The sequence below is a fragment of the Acanthaster planci genome, linkage group LG12 (genome assembly GCF_054643075.1).
Source record: "Acanthaster planci isolate LZ-2023a linkage group LG12, COTS_SCS, whole genome shotgun sequence".
Classification (NCBI taxonomy): domain Eukaryota; kingdom Metazoa; phylum Echinodermata; class Asteroidea; order Valvatida; family Acanthasteridae; genus Acanthaster; species Acanthaster planci.
This window is the reverse complement of record NC_141788.1, coordinates 342,162-366,816: the sequence shown is the minus strand read 5'-3', so window position 1 is coordinate 366,816 and position 24,655 is coordinate 342,162. Positions and strand designations below refer to the sequence as shown.

At 38.8% G+C, this 24,655-nt stretch overlaps 2 protein-coding genes across 11 annotated transcripts in view; one reads left to right on the top strand and one right to left on the bottom strand.

The window, feature by feature from the left end:
• The window catches only part of LOC110985794 (uncharacterized), a 29,280-nt gene extending 16,860 nt beyond the window's left edge, over positions 1–12,420 (top strand). Inside the window, exons 28-47 of one of the 2 annotated variants that reach the window (XM_087143921.1) lie at positions 96–248; positions 888–1,028; positions 1,551–1,757; positions 2,343–2,540; positions 3,654–3,806; positions 4,101–4,247; positions 4,514–4,714; positions 4,822–5,028; positions 5,410–5,562; positions 6,096–6,248; positions 6,719–6,807; positions 7,254–7,521; positions 7,859–8,030; positions 8,199–8,383; positions 8,849–8,925; positions 9,395–9,504; positions 10,182–10,490; positions 10,816–10,853; positions 10,966–11,035; positions 11,457–12,420. In XM_087143921.1, the coding sequence (XP_087000047.1) occupies positions 96–248; positions 888–1,028; positions 1,551–1,757; positions 2,343–2,540; positions 3,654–3,806; positions 4,101–4,247; positions 4,514–4,714; positions 4,822–5,028; positions 5,410–5,562; positions 6,096–6,248; positions 6,719–6,807; positions 7,254–7,521; positions 7,859–8,030; positions 8,199–8,383; positions 8,849–8,925; positions 9,395–9,504; positions 10,182–10,490; positions 10,816–10,853; positions 10,966–11,035; positions 11,457–11,520 (3,095 nt within the window). In that variant the 3' untranslated portion in view covers positions 11,521–12,420. The remainder of the gene's footprint in view (positions 1–95; positions 249–887; positions 1,029–1,550; positions 1,758–2,342; positions 2,541–3,653; positions 3,807–4,100; positions 4,248–4,513; positions 4,715–4,821; positions 5,029–5,409; positions 5,563–6,095; positions 6,249–6,718; positions 6,808–7,253; positions 7,522–7,858; positions 8,031–8,198; positions 8,384–8,848; positions 8,926–9,394; positions 9,505–10,181; positions 10,491–10,815; positions 10,854–10,965; positions 11,036–11,456) is intronic. The other variant, XM_087143922.1, reaches the window with a different exon arrangement.
• A 758-nt stretch (positions 12,421–13,178) lies between these two features.
• The window catches only part of LOC110985792 (nipped-B-like protein A), a 32,625-nt gene continuing 21,148 nt past the window's right edge, over positions 13,179–24,655 (bottom strand). For 5 of the 9 annotated variants that reach the window (XM_022247111.2, XM_022247110.2, XM_022247113.2 and 2 more), the window contains exons 35-49: positions 23,731–23,769; positions 23,015–23,092; positions 21,169–21,366; positions 20,326–20,392; positions 20,030–20,084; positions 19,382–19,517; positions 18,958–19,065; positions 18,467–18,667; positions 18,025–18,171; positions 17,560–17,677; positions 17,153–17,267; positions 16,676–16,850; positions 15,934–16,182; positions 15,690–15,782; positions 13,179–15,571 (exon numbers count right to left, since the gene is read on the bottom strand). In XM_022247111.2, coding sequence (XP_022102803.2) covers positions 15,509–15,571; positions 15,690–15,782; positions 15,934–16,182; positions 16,676–16,850; positions 17,153–17,267; positions 17,560–17,677; positions 18,025–18,171; positions 18,467–18,667; positions 18,958–19,065; positions 19,382–19,517; positions 20,030–20,084; positions 20,326–20,392; positions 21,169–21,366; positions 23,015–23,092; positions 23,731–23,769 — 1,842 coding nt within the window. In that variant the 3' untranslated portion in view covers positions 13,179–15,508. The remainder of the gene's footprint in view (positions 15,572–15,689; positions 15,783–15,933; positions 16,183–16,675; positions 16,851–17,152; positions 17,268–17,559; positions 17,678–18,024; positions 18,172–18,466; positions 18,668–18,957; positions 19,066–19,381; positions 19,518–20,029; positions 20,085–20,325; positions 20,393–21,168; positions 21,367–23,014; positions 23,093–23,730; positions 23,770–24,655) is intronic. The other 4 variants (XM_022247116.2, XM_022247117.2, XM_022247118.2 and 1 more) reach the window with 2 other exon arrangements.

Genomic DNA, 24,655 nt, shown 5'->3' with positions numbered 1-24,655 from the left:
CAATTAACAAGTTCACTCCTGTGCACAGTGATTTTCCCACCCTCATCATAGTTCTGCAACCAACTGCTGAGTCTTTGTGCTTCATTTGCCTCCAGAGTTTACCCTGGCAGACACCAATGCACGAAATGTTGATGCCATCGCAATAAATGACACAACTATAAAGGTGACATGGGAAGTGTCACCGTACAATTGTGACATTATTGGGTATAGAGTCTACTATCAACAATATCAGGAACCAAGTAATGCAGGTAACAAAACAAAGATCGTAAAAAAACTATAGAAAGAATTATTCAGCGAATATAAAGCTATAAAGATTGATTTGTGCAAATATATGTCAGTGAAAGTTGATATATATACAGATTTTCAGAGACACTAATAATAATGGTTAATTTTCGAAAATATCATAATTTATGACTTAGCCTTCCAAAATCAGGCTGAAGAATTATTAATTTTCCATTTCTGTCAAAATGGAAACAATGTACACACAAACAATTCAAATGCCACAACTTTTATTGCCTCTGATAATTTTGTTGGAAAAGGTTTTTAAAACTTGGATAACTTACAACGTAATCTAAAAAGGAGAGGTATTGTAAAATATCCAAACAACCTACATGTACGGCAGGATGGTTTGAAATGGTGGTTAAAAGTTAACTTTACTATAGATACACATCATTAGCATATTGCTAACTGGAAACACACTGAGAACAACTTGTTCTTTTTATGCAATTGGAGGTCCAAGAAAGAGGAAGCAATCCTCAACCAATCAGAGTTCTTAATGATCCTCCAAAACTCCACTGTATTTCTGTTTTGTTTCATGCCCTGAATGAAAAATGCAAAATGAAAACCAGTCCTAAATGACCTATGAGCTGTGTTTTTCTGGCTTTCAGGTTCTGTTCAAGTGTATGATGGCAACGCCACTGAAGTTTTTTTTTCCTCTCTAACAACAAATGTTTGGTGGCAAATCTATGTTGCTGGAATGAACATAGAGCAGGAGTTGGATAAAGTTGGCCCCGCTGAAATATGGCTAGGTAATTGCAAGACTTTAAGGATACCTCTTTTGAAAATTGAGATCAGGAAGTGCATATAAGTCTTTTGAAATATGTTGATTTTACCACTTATTCCTGGATTTATTATTTCATTTTGGGCATATTTGGCCATCTAAACATATTCAAATACCTAAAAGCAGTTTCTGACAATAATGCCGTTATCATGGTCCACAGCCTCTTATCACTACAATGTGTTTCATAACAAAACAGAGTGATTGTAATTACCCTGCCTTTGATTGGTAATGAGACCCTGCAAGATGTCTAACCCAGATGGGCATCTTTATCAACCAGTGGGTCTTTTGACTGGTTCTGTGGCAATCACAGGCTGATACACCACCCTCTATTGGTCATGCATATATGCCTATTGTCACAATATTCCTCCAGTAGTTTGCTGTCTGGGATGTCATTTTCCTGGACGCAACCATTACTACAATACAGGCAGGTGGTCATACTGCCCTCTATTGGTCATGCATAATGCTAATTGTCACGATATTCCTCCAATAGGTCCCTGCCCAGGATGGCATTTACCTGGGCCCAATGGGTCTTGCTACTGGTTCTATCATAATGTTAACAACACAGGCTGGTGGTATAGCAGAAGGAACAGTTGTCGTAACCAAGGCAGCGATTTGCTCATCATTGACAATCAGGAGGAATTGGATTACATTTTGAACCAGACAGAAACACTAGCACCTGGTCAAACATGGTGGATTGGTAAGCATTTCAATAACCATTATCAACAATTTGAGCAAGCATCCCTGATTGACATATTGTCAAAAACTTAAGAGTATGCTGAATGTAATTACCATTCTGGGCAAGCAGATGAATTGCTTGAGGAATTTGACTCTGGAAATAGGATTGTTATGAATGGGAGGGTTTATACAAATGTATGATGTTGCTTGTGATCTGGAAGTCCATCAAAGTTAGTTCCAAATCTTGAGATGTCTGTGTTCTCAGTGTGCAGTGATTCCAAAGAATAAATGGTAGCAGTGGACGAGCATAATATGAGTAACCTGTTTGATCAGCTCACATAAAGGTCCTGTAGACAGCAATTTGAAAGGTCTTGATTTCAGTACCCATCTTGAGACAGGTACTCACTGGTCTTGGTGTTGGTCTCTCTATTCAGTGGTCTCAGTCATTGGAACTGTGGGTCTGGGACTCAGTCTTAATTGGACTTTCATGTCTCGACACTTGTAGCCACTCATGGTTAGCAACATACATTTGCATATATCTGATAAAGGCTGAACCTATTGTGTGTATTACATGACATCAATTTCGCATGAAAATGCTTGCCTTTAGGTTACTATGATGTATCTGTGGAGGGTACTTGGCGCTGGGTAGATTGCAGCGATACCAGTGACTGGCAGTCAACTCTATGGGTACCAGGGGAACCAGCTCAGAGGAAAGATTGTGGCATTCTGTTAGGTGGTACAGGACAACTGAGTAGTGAAGTATGCGATGAGAAATTCAACTTTATTTGTGAAGTGTCGCCAAAAGGTAGGCAGAAAAGATGCAAATTTGTAAAAGTGTCAATCAAGTAGGCTCCCATTGACCCCATCAATACGGGCGATTCACAATAGTGTGCCACCAAGAGTTTGCAATGCGTTGGCCTATCATAACGCGCAAAATTTGTCAACCATTTCCAAACTTGCATTGGGTCGATTAATTTCGCACATTGTGATTGGCCAACGCATTGCAAACTTATGGCGGCGCACTTTGTGAAACGGCTGTATTGTTATAAATTTGAAGAATGTGAGATTGGAAATCACAAGGTACTTCAAATAGAAGGAAAGGGTAAGAGGATTTCTTGTTGACCAAATATCAATGAACTCAGTCAGATTGAGGACCTTAACAGTCCTCAATCATGGAGCAGTTACTTAGTTTATACTTTTTATCTCCTACAAATGAATACACAAAGTACCTTTTTCATTTTTCTGCTTCTTTATCCATTGTAGCAAGTCTAGATTCATATATCGTTAATTGGGATGCTGTGATTGGTTCAAATTCAAGTTTTGTGCATGTTTTTGTTTTTAGAAATACTTATTTATTCTTTAATGCAATTTGGCATGGACTAATATTCCTTTTATTCCATACTAGTGTGAACCAAATCGTGTCTGGATTTCTTTGTTATTCTGTGACAATCCCATTTCAGGATGCAGCAAGACAGAAGCGTACTACAAAGAAACCAACACATTAACTTTATATTTGACTGCTATTGTTGTCTCCTTCATTGACCCATTTGCGAGTTAAATTTGAATAAAATCTCGGGCGCAGTTATCTCAGTTATATGATTGCACATTAACAAAACGATTTAAATTCCCCAGACTAAAGGCACTGTTGCTATATCGTGTGATTCGGAGCAAGCTTTTGCATAGCGACCAGTCTGGAATGGACTGGTTCCTTTGTGCCCTTCTTATCCATTGAGAACAATGTATTGTTGCAAGGTGTCTCTTATGTAACTAAGCAAATGCTTGCCCCAAATCACGAGGTATAGCAACAGTGGTTTTAGTAAGGAGAATTCAAGTTGTTATGTTGACGTGAATTTAAAAACTCAGTGTACCAGATCTGGGTCAAAGTTAACTCGCAAAAGGCCTATTTGATTGCATGAAGATTTCACTGAAGAGGAGACCAAACCAACCAAAGTTGTTGCTGTTGCCATGACACCTACAAGTGTTCAAGTGACTTGGGTCGTGTCAGTGTATTCCTGTGATATCATTGGTTACAGAGTGCATTACTTCCAAACGTCAAATAAAGACCTGAAAGGTGAGGAATGTATGGATTAAGGAGAGTGGACTCTTGTTCATTTGGTCACGTTAGGTTTTGCCTCTTTTTAGCAATCTGCTTCATTTTTGAATTTCTCTGTAGTAAGTTAGGGGTGGAACTTTTAAAAGCAATTAGGTTCAGCAAGTTGGTTATACCACAGAAGGAGCTCTAATTAGATATAGTAGCTCCCATAGAACATCAATTTTTCCTCAGCATTTGAACTTGGGTACATTGTAAGAAGGTGCTCTCATGTCTGAATACAACTGACATAACTTGAATCCTGACTTTTGACAGATTCAGTGACAATCTATGGAGGGGATGCTAACATGACATTGCTGACAGACTTAGAGATTGATACAGAATATTCTATTGGTGTTGCTGCCTTGAACACACGAGAAGAATTGGAGCAAGTTGGACCGGTGATTGTCACCACACCATGGGGTATGTCGCAGCACGCATCTTCAGAAGTTCCTCTGCTGAACAATATGTTACTTGGCCATTTGTTTGATGAAAAACTTAGGTTACTATGGACTCCTTTCTTTAGTGATTGACTGTTTTCTTCCTATACCCAAACTCTTGTTTCTGACTTTTTTCTCTGAAAGGATTATTTCAGTTTTTGCAGCTTCTAAACTTGGCTTATCTCTATCCAAAAAATAGACTTGGATACAAGATCAAGTCTTACCAGTATCAACTTGATTTTGCTTTAGGTTGCCCGGAGGATTTTGAGGAAGGTCCAGGGGAACGTTCATGCTTTGCCTTCTACAATGACTATGGTAGTTGGGACGTTGCTCGAAGAACCTGCGGAGATGTCAAGAATGGTGACTTGGCTATTATTGATAGTCCACAGGAGTTAGAATTTATTCAGAAGAGGATGGAGGAGGTCAACCCAGGTCAGATGTGGTGGCTTGGTAAGGAGCAGTTTTCGAAATTAGCCATGTCACTGCTTGAAAGTTTTAGTTTGTTTTTATCAAAGCTGGATTTGTTTTTCTTCTGTGTGCTATCCACTTTTACCTAGGCTATAGTGACATATCCGTGGAAGGAGACTGGAGATGGGTTGATTGTCAGCCCACCGCTGATTGGCAACAATCTCTCTGGCCATCAGATGAACCTAGGTTTTCCGTAAATGATTGTGGGTACATCCAGAAAGTTGGCAGTGCTATGGAAATACGCTCAGTGGTTTGTGATGACAGGATGTATATACTGTGTGAGATTACTGACAAAGGTAGGATCCTAGGCTTGGTTTTTGGTTTTTGTAAGGGTTGGCTAACTCATTTCTTCACAGGCTTGCAGGAAGTTGGGCTTCCTGGATTCAGAAAGCATAAGCAAGTTTGGTCACAGGCCGCTGGTTAGATATTTAATTGCAAGCATTTGTAGACAGGCTTGGTTCACAAGGCTGCTTTATGTTTGAGTAGGTTGAGCTAGGCTCAACTAGATTCATTTAGTCAGCTTGAGGGCTGTCTAGATTTAGTTTATCAGATGATTGGCTGGCTAAATGGCCAGTCAGATTACATTTTTGTGGCAAGAGAATTTGCTCTCTGATTGATATTGCATGAAATTGTTACCCCTCAAAAATTGAAAATTCCCTCCATTTGTGTCATACTAGGTTTCATTCCAGAAGATGGAAATGCTAGGAATGTACGAGTTTCTCCTTTGACCCCAGCAAGCTTTGAGGTCAAGTGGGATGGGTCTCCTACCAGCTGTGATGTAATTGGCTATAGTATCTATTACAGCAAAGAGAATACTTCATCATCAGAAGGTGAGTCGTGAGAGGAAAGGTCAAATAGTTCAGTTTTTTGCATACCAAGAATTAACCAATAACAGCTGTTCTTTGGAATCCACAAAAGAAACAACACCTGTGCCTGTAAACAGTAAGTTCATTACCCCGTGGAAGTAGCATTTGAAGTCCTCCTTCAAAAATTTTCTAACAAAAAGTAAACCACCAGTCATCATCCCTGATTTCAGTGTTCAAAAACCATACTGAAAGTACTATACAAATTTCTACCATTCTGTGAGGTAATAGCTAGGTGAATTTTCTTGGGTGGATTTTTTCCAGGAAGAGGGGAGCACTGGTGTTATCAGATTGGAGCTCATTCAGTTGCCAGTCAAATGCTGGAATTAAAATCCACAAAATAGTTTCCATACGTGTCATCAAAGAAATTCCCCTATTTGATTCCCATGAGTAAACTGGAGAGTGTCCTAACAGAGCCTACAAGAGTGTTCAGTTTGTGGTGTGTGATGAGGATACTGAACAGCCGATGGTTTCAACGGACATTGACAATTACCTTTCAGAGTTTACAACTGTGTATGGTGGTGACATCAGGACTGCCAAGATTGATGTTACCGCGGTAACGCAGGACACAGTTTACCTTGTCTATGTGGCTGGTTTGAACTGGTTGAGTGTGTTGGATCGTATTGGTCCTGCCCGAGTTACCTTGACTCCTGGTAAGAATTTGTTTCTTGTTCAAACCTGGTCATTTCATGACATTTTCACATTTTTAGTAAAACGCTTGTCTGATGATGTAAAACTTGATTAATTATATGTACATCCTTTTCTTTCTTTTGCCTCATTAAACCAGTTTTAATGAAGAATTGGTGGATTTGTTTATTTCATTCATAGGCAAAAAAAAGCGCCTTCCAGTGTTTCCAAGCGAGGACATCAATTGTGGAAACATTGCATTTGCTTAAACCATGTCCAACACAGTTCACTGTCAATAGATTCAAGGATATGAGGCCGCAAAGTTGGAAAATTGTTGAAATTTCAATTACTGCTGCCTGTGCTGGTAGGCTTCTCATCAAAATGTGGTATAGATCACCTTTGCAGTGGCTGGCTTGGAAGATTGAAGTGTGTATTAAAGACATCGTGATGGTGCTGTTCATGACCTCTTTGTGTGCTTTTCCTTTCTGCTGTCTAGAATCAGATAATCGGGAGTATATCTCTGTGACAGGTGATAGTGGAGACATACAATCCCCTGGCTGGCCCACAAGTTATGAAAACAATAAGGTATGCACAGAGAGTAAGATGCTGTTTTTGAATATTGAGATTGTCTGTAACATGAGAGTGTGCATTTGTCAGGCTGTTTGTGACATGTATGTGGTTCTTAGGTTAATCAAAAGAGGTTGGATGTCAAGCGTTTAAGAGAGGAAAACTGATAATAAGATGTAGTGTTAAGTGTTTGATTGAAACAGAGCACAGAGGAGTACAGTGCCTGTATCACTGATTGACATTTCTCATTTTGACCATGACCACCTTATGGAAGTACTTGTCCACAGGGTCTGTGATAAATGGGCTGTGATAAGGCTATATATATGTCTTATATATATCTTGTATATACAAATGCTGTTCAATTGTCTAAGGCTTCAGTTAGCTGTTGCAAGCCTCTAGCAAAAGCCACGCCATAGCCAATTTGGTCACAGACTGAGCTATTTGTTCATACGATCATCCATCAGGACATCACTTGGACCATTACTGTCTCCAAGCCTGGCCGTGTCCGCCTCACCATCCTCTCTATCCGTCTGGATTCTAACGGAGACTACCTCACAGTTGGCTCTGGAGGGACGTCTGGACTGAATGAGCTGGGACGTTACACTGGCTACCAGGAGAATGTAGGATATCTAGAGAGCCAGTTTAATCAGATGTGGCTACGATTCATCACAGACTCCACCAAGACAGCTCAAGGATTCTCCGTTGAATTTGCGAAAGTGGATGATGGCACAGGTATGGAAAACAATCCTAAAAATGCCTTTGAACAGTTTCTCAAAGTTACTTTTTCTGTAACGTCTGACTGTATATGTCCTCAGTCCTTCTCGGCATTTAACTAATTAGCTGCTCCACTGGTGTAAGTGATGGAGAAACCTACATTGATTTTTTATTCATGAACTAGTAAGGTTTCGAATTGTCACTTTACAGCTGAGAACCATTGGGTGCGTGGTTGGAGCTGAAAACAGTATTCTTTAGCCTTGAGAATGGAAGAATAATGCTGGGTAATTATGATTCTTATGATAAGCCATGCATTCTTAACTTTGTGTTTGTTTTTTGTTGGTCTGTCTGTCAGTGGATGACTGTGGCAGATCGTTTACAGATATTGCAAGTGGATTCATCAACTCACCTAATTACCTGGAAGGCACGCCTTACCCCAACAATCTTGACTGTGTTTGGAAGATAAAACTACAAGATCAGACAGCGTTGGTGAAACTGGACTTTATCAACTTTGATGTGGAAAGAGAGTAAGACAGATTTTAATAATCGTAACAATTTTTTCCCAGAATAAAACAGTATAGTGATGATTGCTAGAGGAAGCACTGTGTCTCATCAACTCAGCATGGTCAAGATCTTTCCCACGTTATATATTTTATTCCTTATGGTACGTCTTTTTGACTTTTGTTTCTTTCCAGTCATGATTTCTTGATAATTGGTTCGGGCTTGACTGTGAACGAGAACATTCTGAAGTGGATGACAGGAAAGCTTGACCCACCAATCTCAAGCATCGTCAGTCCAACCAATGAGATGTGGTTACGTTTCTTATCAGATGAGAGTCAAGGTAGCAGGGGATTCAGGGCAGAGTTTACCTCCCAGGAGGGTAAGAATTCATCATGGGGGAGGGGAGAATTAAGGTACCAGGTGATTCATGGCAGAGTACTTCCCAGGAGGGTAAGAAATTTCATCGTGAGGGGGGAGGGGTACAAGGATTGATTGATTGTCAACACGAGTAGAGTGTGCCATGTTGGAACAGTCAAACATGTTTCAAATTATTGGTAAATCACTAAAAAGGTCAAAAGTCAAGTCACAAGTCAAGTGAAAAGTTTGATCTCATGTTAGGTCAAAGGTCTGGTCATAGGTCTGGTTACATGTTTGGTCAAAGGTCAGGTCAAAGGTCTGGTCACATCGGGCATCAGGTCACAAGTACTGCAGGAATGATTGATGAATAATTACCCAAATATGATGTTAACATCACACAGCTTGTGATTTGATACTGAGTGACGAGTGACTGACTTGTGATTGAGATGAATGTGTATTCATTTGATTGTTTTCTGTAACTTTGTAGGTAGCCCACCAACAACTCCAGTCTATGAGACAGCTGATACTCTTCTGTTTATTGTCAAGAATGAAAATGTAGCATGGGTGAGTGACAGTGGGTCTTGCATTTTTAATCTGTGAGGTTATACTGCCAACCAAGCACATATTGGCTGCATAAACGGTTCTGGATCACGATCAGTGATCCTTACACTGGTTCGCACCATCCATTAGGTGAGTTTTGGTATCGGTAAATCAACGACAGATCACTGATTGTGATCCAGATCCATGTGTAACAAACATGGCCTATATATCCAACTTGAAGATGGCAAATACATGTTGTATGTCTTGTGCACTATCAATCCTGTGGGGGTGACGTATCCTCACATTTTGATGAGCGGAACTGTTTAGGATTTGTTTTGAGTTTCATCTTTAGTTGAAATGTTCTGTTAGTTTGAGACCTCTGATAATGAATAATTTCTTGGTTCCCTCTGGTTTTGTAGCTGCGTCTGTTATTAGGATCAATATTTGGTGTTTCACCAATAACGATGAGCAATTTTGTGATGTTTGTTTTCAGTTTGATGCTCTGAATCAAGTTCAGCTTGCATCCACCATTGCTGAGGTGTTGAATCGATATGAAATACCAACACAGCAAGAAATCAAACAAAAGATTCAGGGAAATTTTGAGTAAGTCTAGCAGGGAATGACTTATGTCGTGCTTCAACAGTGTTGTAGTGGAGTCTATCACGAATTCTTTCTCAAGACTCAGTAACAACAGATTACTTTTGTCACAGTTTATTTTAATAGCTTATGACTTGGCTTAATGACTTGTGATGGACTAGTTTTGGGTCCAATTAGACTCCTTTCGTGGTGCTGCGATCTGTGCAATGTGTGACATTCATATGATCCATTTTTGCAATTCACTGTGACAGCGCCCTCTTTGTTCATCGATGAGAACACCCTCTTTTGTCAATAATTATGTAACAAGCACACAGCGCTCCCGATATTTTTGCTGTTACGTACACTAGGAACAACCGCTAAGAATGTTTCAAGAACTTGGACTAGAGATGGACTTGCACAGACTTTTGGTGGACTCAACTGTGATACTGTGCTGCACCCTTGTGGTCTTGCCCCATTTAATGCTTCAAAGATCATGTCTTATTGCATACACCTTGCAATTGGTCCTCCAATATATACTTTTTATGCTCCTAAACTGATGCAAGGAAATTTTCAGAGTGATGTGTCATGTCAAGGTTTTGTGTACAAAATGCCAGAAGACGTTGTGGTTGTATAAAACTGCAGTACTTGGTTCCTATGCCATTTGTCACTGACCCTCACATTTTTTTCTTTCACCTTTATTACAGTGCCTCTGATGTGGTCTTTGTTCGTTTCTATGACGTTGATAGTGACCTCCACATTGTGACCTGGGTACATGATGCTAGTTCCATCGATCCGAAGGTTCCTCTAAACCCGGAGATGGTAATTCAAGCCGTGACTGCTGAGAAAGAGTATTTCCAATCCAGTATGGGCGAGTCCTTTGAGTATGAGATGAGATTACCCACGACTCCTGTCCCTACAGTACCAACTACAAGTCTACCAGACTGGGCTATCGCCGTCATTGCTGTGGGGTCACTCTCGATACTTATTGTGTTAGGCCTCTTCATTTTTGGATGGTAAGTTTCCAGTAACATTTCTTCGTCGTACCTTGATCTGCTGGGTTGATTTTGTTTTCTGCTTTACTTTCCATTTTCTTGTGTCTTAGGTAAGAATCCAACCAGATTTTTGGTCATTGGAAGGAATCTCCAATCCCTAACAGCAGAAGGAATTTTCTTTTTAGTTTGCACGTTTATCAAAGAGTGTCTCATCTTTTCTTTAGTTTGTTTATGCAGGGTTGTCACTCTCCACTTGCCAAAATCGTATCTTTTTGTAAATCGTGAGTAATTATGAAGAACCAACACAGAGTCCAAATATTTGTATTTCCCCTACTTTTCTTTTCAGTTCCAAAATTGGTGGTGACCATAGCAGTCTGAAAAAAGGTAAGTAAGGGTTTGTGGAATCTTTTGTATATAACTGTTATCAATTAATATTTAATCAGAGTAGGAAATCAAAAGTACTAAGCATCTGAATTTGTTTCTTTAAATTTCACAGAAGTCCAGATTCAACTCGGGGATGAAAACGGAAGTTTCAGACCAACATCATTTGGATCAGATGGTACTTGGTAAGAAATGCTTGATCTACATCACACAGGGAAAAAAAAAACTTCAAAGAGGTTTTGACACTTCTCTGTCTGTACTGATGATACCGTGCATAATATTGATGTGTGCTTTCCTATGGTTTTCAGTGGACCATGGGTCCCCCACTGGCTCCATAAGAAAGAGCACAAGTATTCAAAATACTGTATAAGGCATAAGCATGTTTAAGATACATGTAATTGCATTTAACCTCCGTTCACGGAGCCAGCACACAATTTAAGTGGAACTCCACTGTGACCCAGCCTACAATTTAAGCGGCAGTATGGCATTTTCTTGGGGTGTGGACTTTGGCATAAAATAGTTTCAGCTTTCTATAAACTGAAGAAATCTGTGAGTCTCTTGCTTGTCTTTCCTTGAACTTTTTGTTTCATTTGATTTATTCAAAAGGAATCCAGCTTTCCATTCTATCATGGATGAATCTGAAGAATTGGCAAGTGATACAGGACTGTGAAAAAAACAGCATTTCAAATCAGGCACAGAACGTGCTGATGATGGATGACTTAAAGATCTAACTTCTTTGCAGAGGTTGTGTAGATGGCATAGTTATACGTTTTTTAATATTTTAAACAATGCATGAATGGATATGTCAACACTGTCAAAGTTTTGTCTTCCATAAATGTGGAAATGTTCAACTTGTTGTCCTGGCAAAACTCAATTCAAAATGGCAACTTTAGTTGAAATGATAGTCAAACAAATGCCTGTTTTGTAGTACAGGCATATCTGAGGAGACCCCATTTCTGCGAGGTCATTACACACACGTTTTATCTTGAGCACATACATGACTGCATTTTGAGAAGTCACAACACCTGAGAGAAACGGTCCGAGATTGCCCCACTGTAATAGTCTCTAATTCTAGTTGCTTAAGTAGTCTTTTGCATGCTCATTGTGGATTTTTAAAGTTGAGGTTTGGATTTATTTCTAACATTGATGAAATGGGAGAAATGTCTATTGTTCGGCTGTTAAGGCCAACCGCCATTGTAAAGTTGTAAAATGTCGAGGTTTAGAAATTTAAAAATTTAACTGAGGGAATGGCTCTCTGAAAGCTCAGGAAGTTTTGCTCAAAGTGTTTTGATATTTTAATACGAAATGCTATGCAAGAATTGGTCATTAAAGAAATGGTATTAACACTGAATAAGTACTCATGTAGCAACTGCTTGAATGCATCCCATGGACATTAGCAGCAATGTGTAAACCATTATCCAACTTGTAGTTTGGTTAATTTGGAACTGTAGAAAAGGTAGTTTAATCCTGGAAGATTAACAACCTGTAAATACAATCACTGGCTTACTCACTGCAGTTGCATTTTGTTTTGTCATTAGGCTTAATAAATCATTCTTTTCAACTTAGGAAATGCATAATCCATTTTATCTACATGTAGTTCCTGGGTTTTTTTTTACAAATATGAAGGGATAAACACCAATTGTTTTTATCAATTAATTTTCAAGTATTGCGGAAAAATATATATGTACATGTACTTTCAGTTCAGAAAGTTAAGAAATAATCAGAAATATTTCAAAAAAATTCTTTTATGAAACTAAGGCTTACAGCTGGTACAACAGATTTTCATGGAAATTGTAACAAACGTCAACGTCTACCAAATGTGGCACAATTAACCCCTTGCAAAACCATTTTCTTGAAAATCTCAGTTTTGGAAAAAACAGTCAAGTCAACCCCTCATTATACTTAATCAGGAAATTGTCAAAATTGTCCACTTTTGAGACATCAGCAAAGTTGAACACAAACATGTCTACTTTTGACGACATCAGCAAGGTTGAACAGTGTTCGGGGGAAATGGTCAAGAAGTCAGTTTCTGATGGAAATAAGAATCCTCCTCCTAGGAAGAGACTTGGTGAAAATGTGAAAAAATCACTCTTTGATAAAACAAACAAACTCTTGGCAAAAGACATGTTGGGAGAAACAGTCACAAAGTAAGTTTTTGAGAAAAATGGTTACGTTGGCCCTTGATTGTTGGGAGAAATCCTCAGGTCAGTTTTGTCTGTTATTAAAAAATAACTTCAATACAATCCTGGGAGTGAATTTGGACAGACCCATCTTTCAGAATTAATCCAAAACAAACACAAACAGAATACAAGCACATCAGACATATACTTTTCAATGCCCAAATCTGTCCATTTCTTCTTAGGTTCGCAACTTTTAATAGTCGAATCAAAAAATATGGTTATGTCCGGCCCCTTCATTCAGCTATATTTACAGGAGTGACAGACGCTCAATAACAAGGTCATTAAAAACAACATCTGTTATTATGTCATCCAATAAATATGAATAAGAAAAGTTCAGGGTGTCTTAATATTTATACAACCCCTTAGTAATAATAAACACGGCTAGAACTTGAAAATTAAAAAATTCAGATGTAACTTTGTTTTTGTTTTTACAATACAATGCTACTCATACAACACAAACTTAATTCTAACAAAGCCACTCAGCAAGGAATATGTTCCCTGTGACCAGGTACTTTCTTTCTAATGACAGGTATCAAGTGTCTAACCTTGACGGCCCCAACCTTTAACATGTGGCTTCATGTGGTAAACAAAAACGTCTGCTTCACTTTGTCACATCCTACAAGTGCATGGACCTTTTCAACAAATTGATAAGAATGACTGTTTATAGTTGGTTGTTTTCTTCATTGTTGGTTGATTTCTTCGTTGCAATCAAAGAGAAATTCGGAAATTTTGTTTCTGAACACTGAGAATGAATTTGGTCTGCGTTTCAGAGGCATATCGCAAATAAATATCAACAGTTTAAAGTGTCACTTGAATATAAACACCAATGACAAATACGCCACCACAAATTTGCAGCGATAATTCCAAATAAAGAATGATTGAAGTCAGCTAAAATATCAATAAAATATTTTACAAATGATATTAGTTTTAAAAAGAGACTAATACAAACTTGTCAGAGGGATATTTTTGAAATCTCATCATTTTAACATTTGAATCAAAATTGAAAATAATAATCGAGTCCAGAAAGGTCAAACTGTCCGTTTTGTCCATAACTACTTCCCTTCCAAAAAGAAACCCAAAAGCTACTCATCAGGAAAAACACAAAAGGGAAGACAGCATTTAACAGTTTTTGTATGAAACTGGAACTTTTGGGATAGTTTCAGACCTTCAGTTTGTTTCTAAACTAGATACATTTTGACCCTAAATGCTTCTCAAAATATTTTGAATAAAATATAACTGAAAAAACATAAAGGCAAGCTTCTGAAAAGAAATTCCTGCCAGTGAATGAAACACAATGGAATTCTTCTCAAACTTCTTTTTCTGTTTAGCTTCACAAAAGTACTTTTTATCCACATGAACACCAACGAATCCATCCTTCACTGCATGCCAATGGCTTAAAATACTTTGAAGACTCAAAGAACTTTCCAAAGTTGAATCCTTTACAGTGTTAAAGACAATGATATCGTCTTTGAACCAAAACAAAATGGGAGCATTAAGTCCTATGAAGCAGTAAGGGATAATGAAACCACAAATGAATTTTGATCTAATGGGAAGATTAAGCATACAGTGGAGCAGCTCAAAACGGCAAGATTAATTTGTCCCAAACAGGGCTCCATTTCCAACCCCCGACTCAACGCTTTGCCAAGAAAAAAAGATGTGCAGATGTACAGCTAATACTCTCCGAACAGCTTATAAACCAACCAAAACAATGCTTTTCCACACCCTTTTTTCAAAGCCACAAAACCGCAAAATGAAAGTAGTATTTGGCCTGTAAAACTTACATGGGGGGTAACCTGATATGAATATTGACTTTGATATTTCAACTTTGTCAGGAGTTCCTGTATGCCGTTATTCACATTCAATTGTGACAAGATACCCCGTGAGAAAAACACAAGTGAACAAGATAATACAAATAAGAATCTTTCCAGAAGAATTTGGAGAAAGAAATGGAGTAAACTGTACATTAGAAACCCAAGTTTAGGATGGATTTAATGACCTATTCGTGGAGCTAGGTTCTTTTTAAAGTTTGGCAAGTCCAAAACCCCTTGGTTTCTGGCAGATCCAATATAATTTGGATCCTGGCACTCTGCAGTAACACTACTGCTCCCCTAGTTCTTGTTAATTCATCATGCTTATTCCAGTTTGTCTTTGATTTTTGGTACCAACTACAGACCAATGTGTATAGTATGGCAAAAAGAGGGACAGCTACCTAAAACATGTCATGGTAGAACAAAAAAATCACGTAAAGAACAGATTCTGCAAATCAAGTATGTCAAACTTTCTTATTGTTTTCCTGATAACTGCACAACAGTTCAAAACAGAACACTTTTGTTTGGGTTTTGTTTAGACAACAAAAGCATTTCTATTATGTTTTAAAAGCACCTGATGAGAAGTTACTGGCCTCGGTGACAATTGTATTTGTAGGTTCCATGCACCATGTAGTTGGTTTGGCTGGGGTAAGTGGTCAAGGAGCTATATTTACACCATGAAGTCTGGATCACTGTCTTCACTATCTTCTTCTTCATCGCTGTCATCAACAAAGTGATGAAAGTGTTAAGGAAACAAATTAAATTGGAAAACAAAAAAATTAAATTACATTTCAATACATTCATAACACAAAATAATTTAATAATTGCATGGCAAAAATTTAAAAGGATATTCTTCGACGTTTCTTTCGTGGCTTGGATGTTTTCTTAACAGCTTTCTGGGATGGCCGTCTTCCTTTTGGCTTCGGTCGTTTGACTTTGTGTACCTGTAAGAAGAATGACAAAACAAAATCCAATGAAATCAATCAAACTCAAGTCACTTCAACAATTTTAAGATAAACTCAATTTCAAGAATATAGCCCATTTTCAGGTCCATTTCTACTTTGATCCAACTGATGACTTAAGATTAATTCCAACCTCTACTGATGGTGGTGTTGATGGGGCAGCATCTGAATCATCGTCATCTTTCACCACGACGACAGCGTTAGGACTAGCTGCTCCTGCTGCTGATTGTGGCCTACTGTCATCGTTTGTATTCCCTGAGGTGTTGTGGGCGGAGCTGGAGGCGACAGCTGCAGTAGGAGTCTTAGACCTACTGGAATCAGGTCGATCTCCATCCTCATCTTCATCGTCTGATGGATCCATCAGCTCCATTAGCTGCTTGAACTGGGAGAGGGGAGTAAAAGAATACCAGTTACAGTTCAAATTGTGTGCCATATCAACTGCCTACAATTGGTACCCAGCTGATTCTTCCTTAGTAATTACAGTAAGCATCTCCACATTTGGCTCTGCATGATCCCCCATAACTTATCAAGTATTATCCCAGATCATGCCGACTGGAACAAGGTTTCATGTCACTGCAACAGTACCTTAAAGGATACGGTTAAAGAGCCACACAAACTATGAGCAATTTGTAAGAGTTCATCTACTCTTAGTATTGGAAGCTTAAGGGTTCACTGTCCTATTTGGAATAGGAATCACTGCAGATATTATGCCTACATGTAGCAGCTGAAATAGTCACTTTGTCAATATCTATTTCACAAGAAGTTATTAGTTCCTTCAGCACAGAGTGGCTTTAGTCTTTAATTTATGCATTCTGAATTCTTAGCCAGTTTTGATAATGTAATGACTAAGAGACAAAAATGGTGTGGTCACTAACATCCAGATATTCAGCAACAATGTCTTTCTTCTCTTTTTCAGTGAGTGGTGTCTTGGGCTGCCCCACAGTTAGCAGTTCTAGAGCTCTGGCTGGATTGAAGGTTATACCACATTTACGGTTTAATGACTTGTCGTATGCTTTGGAAGGCTCTGTAGGTGAATAGCGATGAATTGTGCTGTGGAAAAAGAGAAAAGATTAGTTCACCATAAATAAACAGAAGGCAAAACTGACAATCTTGACATGAGACAAAAATTTGTTTATTATCAGTTTTTTTTACACACAATGACTGAAATGAAAATTCTATGAAAATTCAGATTTTCATAGATTTTATTGGGCAAAAAATCAGCATTTTCAACCCAATCCAGGGTCACTGGATTTCACTTTCAATCTGACATTAACTTTAACGGTCAAGTGCATGTCAAAAACATGTGTATTCTGTTCTCTAACACTGAATTCAGTTTTCAAAATTTTCCTCACCAATCTCTAAAGCCATACATGTCTTTAAGATGTTGCTTGAGAACCAAGAGCATGATGCAGGCTTGTGAGGCAACACAACACTCAAGTAGTTGACAAGGATCCTCTGGTATCAATCCTGCAAAATGAGAAACAGTTACTGATGTAAATTGACAGCAGGTGTAGCTTTCCAGCAAATGTTGGTGCCCACGAAAGGAACCTTGTAACAATGCATTCCAACTGGAAAAGCTTGTGGACTGTACCAGTTTTGAAGAATATTCCTCAAAGTCAGCTTCAGATTTCACACCAGTTAAGTGAAATTCAATAGGGTAATGATGCACATCACAGTGAATCTTCAGTTGTGCAAGTATGAGCCAACTATGAGCACTGCATACGAAAAAAGAGAGAAGTGTAGGAAGCAGGTCACTCACCCATGAGGACTTCCTCATCTTCATCATCATCATCGCTGAAGTCGTCACCTTTCTTGCCGTCTACACTCTCTCTGGATGACCTCGATCCTGGCCTGGATGGTTGCTTCTTCTGGAAAGACTAGCGATAGCAATATATGAATAAATGTAAGTCAACAAGGATAGAAACTGACCGACTGACACCATGGAGGAAATGGTTCTCCTACAAGGTTCTGGAGAAAAATAGATGACAAACAAAAGCATATCATGTGGTTTTACTATCTTTACATGGCCAACAAAGTTATTTCACGGGAAATTCTATTGTAAATTCCACTTTCAGTTGTACTGTGGAACAAGAAACTGCAATACCATACTTCAGATGTGGCAAAGTCAAAGAGAAGTTTTGACCCCTATCCCTTTCTAGTCTACCACTTGTATATTGAAAAACTGTCCCAACATTACAGGACAAAAATCTGAGGACAGACTTACGTCTTTGAATGACTGCAGGAGGTTGGCTCCTGAGACAGATACCGTTATCTCAATATGATGCATTACAAAGAGTGGTTCATCTTGAGTGACATAAGGAAAGTAGGCAAGGTTGTCGGCTACAAACACGAGAAGGTCCAACTCCGTCTTCTGCAATATCAACAATGAAATTCATAAATTTATGGTGATATTCAGGATTTGTAATGCCGCCAAATGGAGAATCAATATGGTAAAGGGTCGGCTTTGACAATGTGAATGTTGAAGGAAATGGTAAGGTTCTGACATGAAACCAGTCCTCCTTAACAAGAGCTACACTAAACATCCACTGGGAATGCAATACCATTGTGGTCCAGTGCATAACTTCTGCAAAGGGCATAGAACAGAAGTGTGCGTGGAGCTCAGAACTGTGGGCGGAGCACGGAAGTGTGGGTAAATTTGTACTCACTGCTTGTTCATCGAAGAGGTTGAGAAGACAGAGTAAAAGTGCCCTGCGGTGTTGGCGATGACCCCTGATGATGCTGTAAGTGTGGTTAGTCAAACTATACAGACTATCCTTCTCTCTCATTCCTCTCAAGGGTCCTACCTGACCCTCTTGTAACAGCTTCTGAAGACGGAAAGCCATCTTGATACCAGCAAGAGCCTTCATCTGAAATTGAGAAATGTTGGAATGTCAAATACAGTTTTCTGCATTGTTTTGGTCTTGTGAAGTGTTGAGAAAAAAAGACAGAGCTCTTTTGTGATTTAAATCCATGAAATCCTGCTGACTGGTATAGACAGACCTTTTAGAACATGGTTGGCTCAACAAAAAGATAAATGATTACACAATTTGGATGTCAACCTGCAGGATTCTTGATATTACTGCCTAAAGTAAGCACACTAGAAGCACACATCGTGGAAGCAATCACTTATTTATGTAAATTTTGAAGTGAGACAAACCTGAATGAATCCAGGATATCTGCTGTCAATGTCTGACAGTTGCTGATCAGCTTTTATCCTGATGGTGGCCTCTGGATCACTGCCCATGGCAATGAGATACGGAACACACTATCAACAGAACAAAAAGACGTTAGTCAAAGAGCTGTTACTACAACATGTGTTGTTCAACGGCTCGGTTAAGAAAGTAGATCAGAAAAATGAAACCAACTATCTCGTCATTGAAGTTTGCGAGTATTATAGAAATTTTTTGAAAAAAAAAATCTATTTGGGCTTTTTTCAGCCTAAACCTCAATAGTTTAGGCTTTAGGAAATGATAAAAATGTTCAACTTGAATAGACAAAATTACATTCAGTATTCCAAAGGGCAAGTTAAACTTAAATCTAGAAATAGTGAGAGGTCAAACATGGATGACGAATATTCTTACCTGAACAGGGTGTACCAGACCCTGTTTTAGTGTTGCTATGACAACCTGTAATGCTGACAGACGTATTACTGACAGTGTATGGATCATGGCTTCCATAACTTGCTTCAGATACAGCTGCATCACCGAACTGCTCATCCTGTTGGGATAGGAAATGAAAGTATAGGCGATTCAAGAAATAAGTCTAACCCTTACTCTGAATGCCATCAAAAAGTTTGGACGTATTCTGTGGACTGTGCCAATAAGTTCCTGCACTTGGGGTTATTCTGTGGGGACTTAGTCCTAGGGATAATGCTTTGAGAGTAACAACAAACTATTTGTAAAAAGAAAAATTCAAAAATGTCAACTATAGAAGGTCGATACAGTTCTTGTGAAGTTCTTGTTCATTCAAAAAACTAAAAAAATTCCAAAGCTACCAAGTTGAATTATTTGTAAATATTTACACAAAGCAGGCCAATCAATTTCACTTTTTCAAGATATGTTTTCCAAGTTGTTTATAAGTAAAATAAGTTCCTTGAGCATGAGAATAGAAGAGGGTACATAATAATCTAGGTGGGACATCCAGTTCCACCCATCAGGCCTATTCATCACAATCACTCAGGTCATCTCTATCCTATCCATGGTAACAAGTAACTTTGCGCCTCTACCTACCCTGATTGAACATCGCCCATCTCCTTCAAATCCTCCTTGTTTCCCATCTTGTTCCCTGCATAATCCAAACAAAATCGAGTCACACAAATGACTAGCTGGCCTGATAATAAGACGCTCTCCTTTCGAAGGCATTCCAAAGGGTAGTGTGGTAGATTACAGGAACACAAGTTGGAACTAAGAGGTACACACTTAAAGAACATGTAACTGAAAGGTATAGACAAGACTTGTTAGTTGAGTTTAACCAAATAAATTCTTTTAGCTTGTTCAGGCCAAGATCTGCACATCTCAAGACTTACATTCAGCATCAGCTCTTCTCATTCTCTCATCTTCCTCTGTCAAGTACAACTGAAGGTTTCGCAATACCTACAACAAAAATATTCCAGAGTGTAATCAAGGCTCCACAATCAGCTTGCTCAGATATGGGGCACAAAATTTTGAAAAGGATAGATCCCTTGCTGTGGAGCTAAAGCTAAAGCACAGGCAACAGGGCATTTATGGAATAACAAACAAGAGGCCGGGAGATTAACAACTGTTTCAGACAGGCGTTCTAGGGTCACGCCGAACCAAATGGAATTAAGAGCGACTTGGGTTGACCCCATTAACTTTTGGTTTCAGACAGATGAACTTCACACATTTCCATTGGGTTCGGCCCATGAAAAGAGTGACATCTGAAACCAAGTTGCTCCTCTGTCGTTCCGAGCACCTTCAAGTGTTGATCCTTTGCCTGCTAGCTGGCCTCATCGCTCCTAATTGTTTCAGATGTTGAACTTTTGTCGTGCTTAATTCAAAATTTGCTTCTAATTTGGTTCGGCACAACTCTAGAATGCCTGTTTGAAACAGGGGTAAGTTGATCAAGCTTTAAAACACCTTCAACTGTTGCATTAGTGCCTCACAACTTTTTCTTAATGATTGGCAAGGTACTAACTCATATACAGTGACCAGTTCATAAACCTAACCAAAGCAGCAACATTCAAACCTGTACTGATATTTAAGTCTCCTTTTCTCTGATCATCAAAATTTTCTTGGACACATCCTAAGGGTTGTCTCAATTATTCATAAACATGTACTTGTAGAATACATGGTACTGTATTTGGAAGTACTGGACAACAACGCTAACTTGAAATTTCACAGCTACACACCTGACAGACAAGTTTGGTGGAGGTTGAGGTATCCATCAAGATATCCCAATAGAGTGTCTTCATTTTTGTACCCAGAAGGAAGTCGGCATGACGATTGCACAAGAAGCCGGCACCAGTGATGGCTTTCATTCGGACTTCTTCATCTTCATGATAGCAGAAGTAGAAAAGGACATCAAAGACACGTTCCCTGATTGGCACCTGGTGAATGCAAAAAACTTCTCATTAAAAAGGAAATCTTTGCAAGTATCCTGCCTGAAGTATGCCTCCATTCACATCACAGGTTGGCTTCAGCAAACACTGCATCGTTAACAAAATATTGTCCTTCTTTTTAAGTGGTAGAAATTTTTACCTCATCTGTTACTATGCAAAAGACCCACTGCAAAATGAAGTCATGCTTTGTTTACATGTACGCCCTCCTATAAAGGCAGTGAGATGGGACAAGATCAACAAAGCATGACCTCATATTTTTCGTATATTGGCCAATACAACCTGTCCATACTTAAAAGGATACATTTTTTTTTCTGTGTTAAGTGAAGAGTAACTGCAATAGAAATGTGCATCTTAAGGAACACTTCAACGGAGTAAAGATGAGACAACTACAGCAGTTTCCATAATATTTCATGAGAGAATTTCCACCTGTGGTACCTGATACGAATGCACATTACAAAGGTATCATAGAAATATCTGTCACTGAAACTTCACAGTGACAAAGACAACGACTAAAACCGTGGTATCACCTCAGTAACTAATGAGCCATTTGCGAGTTAAGTTTGAATAAAATCTGGTACACTGAGTTCTTTAAATTCACGTGAACATAACAACTTGAATTCTCCATACTAAACCCACTGTTGCTATACCTCGTAATTCCGGGTAAGCTTTTGCTTAGATACGTAAGAGATGCCTTGCAACAATACACTGCTCTCAATGGATAAGAATGGCACAAAGGAACCAGTCCATTCCAGAGATGGTGGTCGCTATGCAAAAGCTTGCCCCAAATCACGAGGTATAGCAACAGTGACTTTAGTCTGGGGAATTCAAATTGTTACGTTTCTATGCAATTAGGTAGCACAGTGTACCAGATTTTATTCAAATTTAACTCGCAAGTGGCTTATTACAGCAATAGATTTAGTGTACAGGTCAAGACAAGTTGCTCAAGTTAGTAACCTTACGGGCAGCCAATCAAAAGGAACACAAGTATTACCACAACACTTTCAGGATCACTTAATTGTGAAATTAAACAGTTTCTTTTTCTTGGCTAAACTACAAACACCACCACAACACCCTCTTCAGGGTTAGGCTTTGATATGTACCCCTCCCCTCCCCACCCCCTCAGGGTTAGGCTTTGATATGTACCCCTCCCCAAACCTCTTCAGGGTTAGGCTTTGATATGTTCGCCTCCCCACCCCACCCCACCCATCCACCCACCCCCTCAGGGTTAGGCTTTGATATGTACCCCCACTTTGTCAGAAACTGACTGTATTTAACCTCTCACTCTTTTTTTTCTCTCAGGCAACATCTTACATGTCGAACTTCAGGTAATGTTAATGAACAGATAACCATGGGAATGTGATCAAGTGTTTGACAATGAATGTGAAACAGAATTACTTCGAATGATGTGAGGTGAGTGCTGGGTACTAGACAACACCAAGGTTATCAGTTCACCATGGGATTCTCAAGTAACAATTTTCGCAGTATTAAAGAACGTAAGGTTATTGAAACTGTTTAAGAAATTAAACAAAAATTACTTTTCTTGGAGGATTTGTGTGCTATGTATGGAAAGGTGAAGGAATTCTAAGACTGGGAAAGTGATTTTGACACATGGAAAGACAAGTATGATGGATCACACCTGATTTGTCACACTTTGTGAAGCAACCGTATTTGGAGCAGAATTTGGGATCATTTGTAGCAGTTTACTGGTGTACTGCTGGTTGTAAAAAACCAAAAACAATTCATGTAAACCATGATTTAGCTTTTATGGTCAAAGCAATACAAGTTTTATTCCTATTTGAGTTTATATTTTGCTCTTTTCTCAATCTTACAGAGCAATATATACTTCCTTCTTTGTTATTTGCACAAAAGGTTTTTAGGACTGATTTCTTTGCTATAGGAATATAAAGATCTTTCTCAGACAAAATCCATGATTTAGCTAGATTATGATGTGTTTCAGTACCTCTTATAAGATTTTATAGATATACAAAATCGTGTAGTTTCAAAGATTCTACATTTCTACACAGATCAACATTTAGATGTTTGATTCCATTGAAATTAAAAAACTCTTTGGCAAACCATTAAAATATTGTCCAAAAAATGTCCATCCTGGAAGAATGTTTGAAGTCACAATAACACACACTTTGTTCAACTGACAATTAATGGCTCCATTTATGAATGGGAAAATGTGAAAGAGTACAGAAACTTGTATGATTTTACAAAGTATCTTGACAGTCAAAACACATCCATACAGTCACAGGAGCGAATCTTTGTTCACGCAAAGATCAGAAAAAAAAGAAGTGTTAATGAATGTCTCGAGGAAAATGATTTTTGCACAAATCTGAAAATACATACCACGTTATTGGGGACAGTTTGTGGGCTTTCACTTGTGGGCTGAGGACAAAAATCACATTGGATCAATATACATTGAAATGACACGGGAGACCCAACAAGAACAGCACAAGGCCAAGTAAAATAAACACAGGTTTCCTGCACAGCTTTCAATAGTTAATGTCCTTAAGCAGGTTTTATATTCAAAATCCATCACAATCCAAAACTGGCTTGAGATATTTGAGAAAGATTATGAGCTCTGTACACAAGCACTATTTCTTCCATCTTCACTGCCAGAGACAGGGGGGACCGATTTCAATGCAGGGCTTCGGTATGCCACGATTGCTCAACTTAAAGTGGCTTAAAAGTTTTGCTAACTTTTTTGAAATCACGGAAAATCCATAACTGTGCAGGAATCCAACACAAATTTCTTTATATATTATCTTCAAAGGGACAGCAAGCCCCATGTTAAAAAAACACTGCCTGGACCCTGCCCTACTATATCTTGTGAAAATCTCCGAAACTTCCAAGTAATTTTGAAGGCCCTTGGAGAGTTAAGGTTTCCAGCTAGACAGGTGCATACCAACCAGTGAGATATTAAGCTGTCACTTGTAGACAGGTAGATTGTTATCCCTACCAAGTGGCTGTAGACAGGAGCAACACGCACCAATGGGTACTGTCTACACCCAAAGGGCTTCCTTCCATAGGCTTATTTAAGCCACAGTCATAATTTTTGGAAAGCCTCTGGCTACAAAGCACGCTCTTTTGTCTGTGCACAGAGCCCATAACAGAGACATCTGACCTGACCTGAAAACATGTATTTTTTTTACTTGTCCTTATCAAGCTGTGGACATGAAGCAAAGTTGGAAGATCAGCAAGTTTTTTGTCAACTTGCTCAGATCAACAACTTCCATGGCAGAATGTGAGACCACAATTTGGGGGATGATGT